At 31.2% G+C, this 7,174-nt stretch overlaps 1 protein-coding gene across 1 annotated transcript; it reads left to right on the top strand.

The window, feature by feature from the left end:
• Nucleotides 1–5,655: 5,655 nt before the first annotated feature.
• On the top strand, nt 5,656–6,075 carry LOC150034053 (S-protein homolog 1-like). Its single transcript, XM_090317201.1, has one exon. It carries the CDS (start codon nt 5,656–5,658, stop codon nt 6,073–6,075), a length of 420 nt encoding a protein of 139 aa, XP_090173327.1.
• The last annotated feature ends 1,099 nt before the right edge of the window (nt 6,076–7,174 follow it).

The following is a 7,174-nucleotide window of genomic DNA, read 5'->3' as shown; positions in this document are numbered from 1 at the left end:
CGTAATAAATCACGATGGGACTGAAAGCTGATGACTGTCGATTCCGAATTAAGTTGACAAGTCGTTAACGACCTACTATAGCAAGTACACTCAACTTTTCGGTGACAAATATTTGGCGCATCAGACAGAGAATTGATGTCATCCCATCAGTGCAATCGTAAGAGAGAAAAAGCCTTTCACCCTGAAGCCTATAAATACCAGAGGCCACCTTCAGTGAAGAAGTTCGACAGTTAGAGAATTTTCCCTTTAGATAGAAGTAACCTTGTTCATAGTTTTCTTTTACTTAGAAGGTGGAAGCAAGGGAAGTGAGATTGTACCGAGAGATCGTTCCAATGAACTTGGAAGAGTGCCGGAAGCGTCGAAATCAGAGAGAGGGCCAACTCTTGTGGGAGCAGGAACATCTTTTGAGCAAAATAGAGTTAACAGTGTAAAAGCCTTGGGAAGCAAGGAAGTGCTACCAAGCTCTCTATCCTTATCTTCCATTGTCATTTTGTACTCTGAACTGATTATAGAAATGGAATTTACATCTTTATATCTGTTCATTCTCTGTATATTACGCATGAGTAGCTAAATCTGTTGAATGGGTTGAGAAGCACTTAGCTAGCATAACTGGGGATTTTCATTCTATGCGATTATCTTGTATTATCTATGCGTCATTCATCCATTAGAGATACTCGAGATGGTAGTCTAAGGATAAAATCTAGGCTTGAAAAAATTAGGTTAGAATCTAGGCTCGGGAGAGTCAGATTAGAAACGTATAATCAAGAGATAGGAGCTTAGGAATAAGCGTTGTTTGCTATTAACGCATCGCATGCATCCTAAAGATAAGTTATGATTGTATGTGGTCACCTTGTCCTTGTGTGCATCTTGCATCATCGCATAGGCAAGAAGTAGAGACTTAGGAATAAGCTCTATAGACATTATCGCATTCATCGCATGCGTCCTAGAATTAGGAGCTACCGCATCTACATTGGAAAATGATTTGTTGTCGCATGAGTGTAGCATGATCGCATAGTTTGAACGTATTCTCTGAAAACACTAGCTAAAGACCTTCTCAACCCGTTCCTCTGCATACTCAGTGTATCTGTTGCATAATCAATCTTTTCTCAAATCCGTTGTATATTTTTAATACTTCAAACAACAAACCAACCAATCATTAATTTATTTGTTACCGTAAGGTGATCTTAAAAATTACTACCACATATTGTTTTTCTTAGTCTCTGAGTTCGACCCTGGAATTACCAGGAAACTCAGTAGGTTTTATACTTGAATTCTACTGAGAAAACTTATTCCACAACTCATTTTCCATCACTGCAATTCCTTTCATTATTTCATTACATAAAACAACGCATCAGCCAGCTTCATCATTTGGGTTTTTCATTCAAGAATTTCAAGTGTGAAGGCCCAACAATATGGGTTTCTTCCTAAGTTAATATTTCATGTAGCTGAAAACATGGGTGAATGTCATGACTGCAAAGGATACCATTTTACTTTAGAAGGACGAGCGTCTCTTTCTTTTCGTTCTTTGGTTTTTTTATGACTCCTAATAGAAATAGTGGTATCAAGTATAATATAATATCACAACACAAGCTTCCCACCCCCAAACTTAAAGTTATCGAGATCCCCATGATCAAAGAGAAATGAAGAACACAAAATAAATTTGAATGAGAATCATATTTTGTGGAGAGAATGAAAAATACATAATCTTTTTATAAATTAAATTCTTGAAACATCCCCTCTTTTAAAAAAAAGTCTCATAACAACATATAAAAATTAAAAGAAAACTAGTCGCCTAATTTTTTTTTGATATATCCCCACAACAACTACATTGTTATTTTATAACTGATAGGCTATTCTAGTGAAACAAATACATCCCTATCAAAAAACATTGTTATTTTATAACTAACTTCTCTTAATAGTATTGACTTATATAGATTTTTTTTCCAAATGGGATTGTATAAAAATCCATTACACTAATGGTCATTCTACATCCCAAATTTTGTTAAAAAATTTCAAAAGTGGTTTTCCAAGTGCAATACGATGAACCAAATGGAAATAAGATGTGTGACCAAGCACTGTGTGGTGTTGTTGTTTGTGTTGTGTTTGGCAATGCTTGATGAGAACAAGGCTGTGGAACTTGCAAAATGGTAGATCCACATTGTGAATGGCTAAGTAATGGCCAAATCCTATCTGTTCATTGCAAATCCAAAGACAATGATTTAGGAGAAAACAAATTTAGTGTTAAAAATGAATTCCATTGGAGATTTAGAGTAAACTTTTAGAATACGACTTTGTTCTGGTGTTACTTGCAAAAGCCTAATGTACAACATTCATTATTCCAAGCCTTTTGAGAGCACATCAGTTTGGCTCTATAAGATGTGTTACGATTCTAACTGCATTTGACTTACTAAAGATGATGGAATTTACTTGAAAGACAGCATTAATCATAAAGATGTTTTGATTCATTAGTGGGAATAACTATACACCAAAACCACATTGCTCCATTATTATAAAGGGTTGGTTTGGATCAATTTAAGGTTTTTTTTTTTGTGTGTTTAACTAGCCGCATCAACAAAATAGTAAACATAACTAAGAAATAATTGACATGTAATTTCTTTTCTTGAAGTTGGAGGTTTACATAATGTTCATACCTTCATATTATTGATTGCACTGAATAGAAAGGAAAAGAACATGAAAATTATCGACATCCTTTTTGTACTATCTTATTTCTCTTAAATGGAATTTAATGGAATTTAGAGGTTTAGTATTCACAAAAAGAAAATTAATCTTGTTGTACTATAAATCTTGTTCAACTTTACATTTCTTAAAATTATTTTCTTCTTTTCATTTCATTTTTGCATTATTTGCATGTTCGTTTGATTGTTTAGTTCTTGGTTTCCCTGGTATTACCCTAGGAGCAATGTACTTGAGTAAATTTAAAATTAGTGTCCCTTGAAATCAAATTTTATGAGTGAACAATAATTAAGGAAGGATAAAGAAGATTTTAATCAAATTTTAAATTTACAATCTTGGAAATGTAATATTTCGTTTTATTAAAATTTAATATTTTAAACCTGATCTTATTCTTTCAAAAATTTTATCCAAATATTTTGAGACATTAAATTAGAAAATAACTTAGAGAAATTGTAAAGGAAATTGAAAAGAAAAAAAAAAAGAAAGGAAAAATAGGGAGAAAAAAGAAAAAAATGAGAAAAAGGAAAATGAAACCCTTACCTCTTCTTCTTTTTTTTTTCCACTCCTCTTTTTTAGTGCCTCTACATTTTCAACATGACTCCTTACCGTATACTTTGACCTGACGCTCATTTGTTTTTCGTGGAAAATGCTCAGAATATCTCCCAATATATGATTTCTTTTGAAGGCAAACACGTTAAACTTTCAAGTTTCTAAACTTGAATTATCGAAAAGGAAGATACACTTTATTGGTAAAGGCAATGGCATATCAAGAATGTCGTGTGAAAGTGGCATAATTGCATATCAGCAATTTCTTTTCTTTTGAAACACAAATTCATATAAGATTAAGTTACAATTTCATAAGGTTAGTTCTGTCCTAGGCTATGGGCAACATGATTTCCACATCTTTTAATTGTAAAGGAAATTTTTCACAAATAAGAAAAATGACAAATTATTTACAAGAATAGAAAAAAGAAACAAACAAAGATAGACACTGATAGACTTCTATCAATGTCTATTAATGATAGAGTTCTTTCAGTTTCTATCATTGATAGACAATGATAGACTCTTATCAGCCTTTATCAGCCTCTATCAAAGAAGATTAAAATTTTGTTATTTTGTGTAAATAGTTTCCTTTATTTTTTTTTTTGAAAAAAACCCTATTTGAAAATAATAAATGATCTATTATTTATGATAAATTACAAATTTACTTTAAAATCGGTTGTATCAAATTAGAGATTTGATTAACCTAAATCGAAATACAATTTAAAAAAGGTTTAAAAAACCAAGCTTACAACTTCCCTTTTTTGTTACCATCCAAATAAAGATTTAAGTTTCAAACCCTAGGCCAAGAATTTGAAACTAATGACATGATTGTCTTGGTATTCTTTTTCATTCTCTAGACCTAATAATATCATTCTTACTTGTCTTAAACTACTTCTCAAAGTGAAGACTATCCCCACAAACCATCTGAAAGCAAGTTTTTTTTATCGAACGTCATTACATTCATGAGTTTATTTGTTTATTGTACACCTATTGAGTATTTGAAGTACAATTAAAGTTTTGGGTGATAGTTTGGAAAAAATGAAGAGTTCAACACAAGAAGGAAGCATTCACAATATAAAAACCCCTACAATGCCATTAAAGTAAGTTATTCATTAGTATCTATAGATGTTTCCTTTCAAAACATAATTAGACGTTATAATTGCTTAACTTTATTTTAGTGAAGTGTCTTTCTCTAACTGTCCACCATACGTAAATTGAACTCCGCTAGAGATGCAAACCAAAATTGTGTTAATACTCTCTAACCAAAAAAGAAGTGGATTACGGCGTAAGAAGCTTCCTCTTAAAGCTCATGAAGACTCGGTGTTATTTTCAATGTTGTTGATAAAATTACATTTTGCTAATCAATTCATTCATCTTTGCAAGAGAAGCTTGAGACATACTACATGTAGGTCATGAGGGAACATTCAAAGTTAAAATGTCAAAACTTCAATTACTTACCTTACATTTCAAAAACTTGAAAATGCTCAATGATTAGACCATTATTGAATTTTATGCTTGTCTTCTTTACATTCCAAATCAATCACTTGTCTCGAGAGAGATGTGTTAAGAAGGAAAACTTGTTAGAAAAGTTACTAGATCCCTGTCTAAAAGATTTGACATGAAGGTAGTGGCTATTGAAGGGAATCGAGATATTGCTAAAATTAAAGTTGATGAGAAAATGCTATCTCTTCTCCATTTTGAAATGACCTTATACATTGAACCCGAGAAGAAAAACAAAGGCCCTATAGGTTTAAGTTTAATATGAGTTTCTTCCCAAGTAACATTTCATGTAGTTAACAAAATGGGTCAATGTCATGACTGTAAAGGATACTATTTTACTCTTGAAGGAGAAGCGTCTCTTTCTTTTCGTCCTTTTGTTTTTTTTATGAGTTCCAGTAGAAATAATGATATAAAGCATAATATAACATCACAACACAATCTTCCCACCCAAAACATAAGGTTGTCGACATCCCCATGATCAAAGAGAAATGAAGAACACAAAATATATTTGAATGAGAATAAGTTTTGTGGAGAGAATTTCGCAATTTAAACTAATGAAAAATACATAATCTTTTTATAAATTAAATTCTTGAAACCTTCCCTCTTTAAAAAAGTCTTTTAACAACGTATAAAAATCAAAAGACAACTAGTCGCCTATTTTTAATGTATATCCCCACAGCAGCTATATTGTTATTTTATAACTGATTGTTATTCTAGTGAAATAGACACATCCCTATCCAAAAATATTGTTATTTTATAACTAACTGCTATTGATAGTATTGACTTATATAGATTTTCTCCCAAATGAGGTTGTATAAAAATACATTACACTATTGGTCATGCAACATCCCAATTTTAAAACCAATCTCAAAGTGGTTTTACAAGTGCAATATGATGAACCAAATGGAAACCAGACGTATGACCAAGCAGTGTGTGGTGTTGTTGTTTGTGTTGTGTTTGGCAATACTTGATGAGACCAAGGCTGCAGAGCTTGCAAAATGGCAAATCCACGTTGTGAATGGGCTAAGCAATGGCCAAATCCTATTTGTTCATTGTAAATCCAAAGATAATGATTTAGGAGAACACAAACTAAATGTTGGAAGTGAATTCAATTGGAGATTTAGAGTAAACTTTTGGAATACGACGTTGTTCTGGTGTTACTTGCAGAAGCCAAATGCACAACATTCATCGTTCCAAGCCTTTTGGATTGAGAGCACATCAGTTTGGCTCTATAATATGTGCTATGATTCTAACTGCATTTGGATTGCTAAAGATGATGGAATTTATTTGAAAGACAATACTAATCATAAAGATGTTTTGATTCATAAGTGGGAATAACTATGCACCGAAAACACATTGCTCCATTGTTGTAAAGGGTTAGTTTGGATCAATATAATGTTTTAGCTACTATGATTTTTTTTTTCCTTTTATGTGTTTATGTGGCCATATCAACGAAATTTAAGTAAATATAACTAAGAAGTAATTGGCATGTAATTTCTTTTTCTGAAATTGAAGGTTTACATACAAAATGAAAATTAGCCACATTTTTTCTTAATATCTTATTTCACTTAATGGAATTTAGCGTTTTATTCATAAAAAATGAAATTAGCCACATTTGTTTTATGAGTGAATAATAATTAAGGAGGTTAAGTTAAGGATATGAAGATTTTAATCAAGTCTTAAATTTACAATCTTGGAAATGTACATTTCATTGTATTAAAATTTAATATTTAAAACCCCGATCTTATTGTTTAAAAATTTTCATCCAAATATTTTGAGACAATAAATTAGAAAATAACTTGAGAAATTGTAAAGGAAATTTTAAAAAAATGAAATTGAAAATGAGGGGGAAAAGAAGACAAACAGTGAAAAAGGAAAACTATTATTGTTGTACTATAAATCTTGTTCAACTTTTACATGTCTCACGATTCTTTTCTTCTTTTCATTTCATTTTTCCATTATTTGTACGTTCGTTTGTCTTTCTAGTTCTTGGTTCCCATGGTATTAATCTAAGAGGAATATACATGAGTAAATTTAAAATTGTTGTCGCTTGAAATACTGTTTTATGAGTGAATAATAATAAAGGAGGTTAAGTTATGGATAAGAAGATTTTAATCAAGTCTTAAATTTACAATCTTGGAAATGTAACATTTCCTTGTATTAAAATTTAATATTTAAAACCCTGATCTCATTGTTTCAAAATTTTCATCCAAATATTTTGAGATAATAAATTAGAAAATAACTTAAGGGATTGTAAAGGAAATTAAAATAAAAAAAGAAATGGAAAATGAGGGGGAAAAGAAGACAAAAAGAGAAAAAAGGAAAAAAGAAGCCCTCACCCTATCTTTTTTCTTCCTCTTTTTAAGGTCCTCGACATTTTCAACACGAGTCCCTACTGTATTCTTTGACTTAAAACTCATTTGCTTTTCGTGGAAGA

The sequence above is a fragment of the Benincasa hispida genome, chromosome 9 (assembly GCF_027475165.1).
Source record: "Benincasa hispida cultivar pf3 chromosome 9, pf3_genome.v1.1, whole genome shotgun sequence".
NCBI lineage: Eukaryota > Viridiplantae > Streptophyta > Magnoliopsida > Cucurbitales > Cucurbitaceae > Benincasa > Benincasa hispida.
This window is presented reverse-complemented; position numbering and strand designations above follow the sequence as displayed.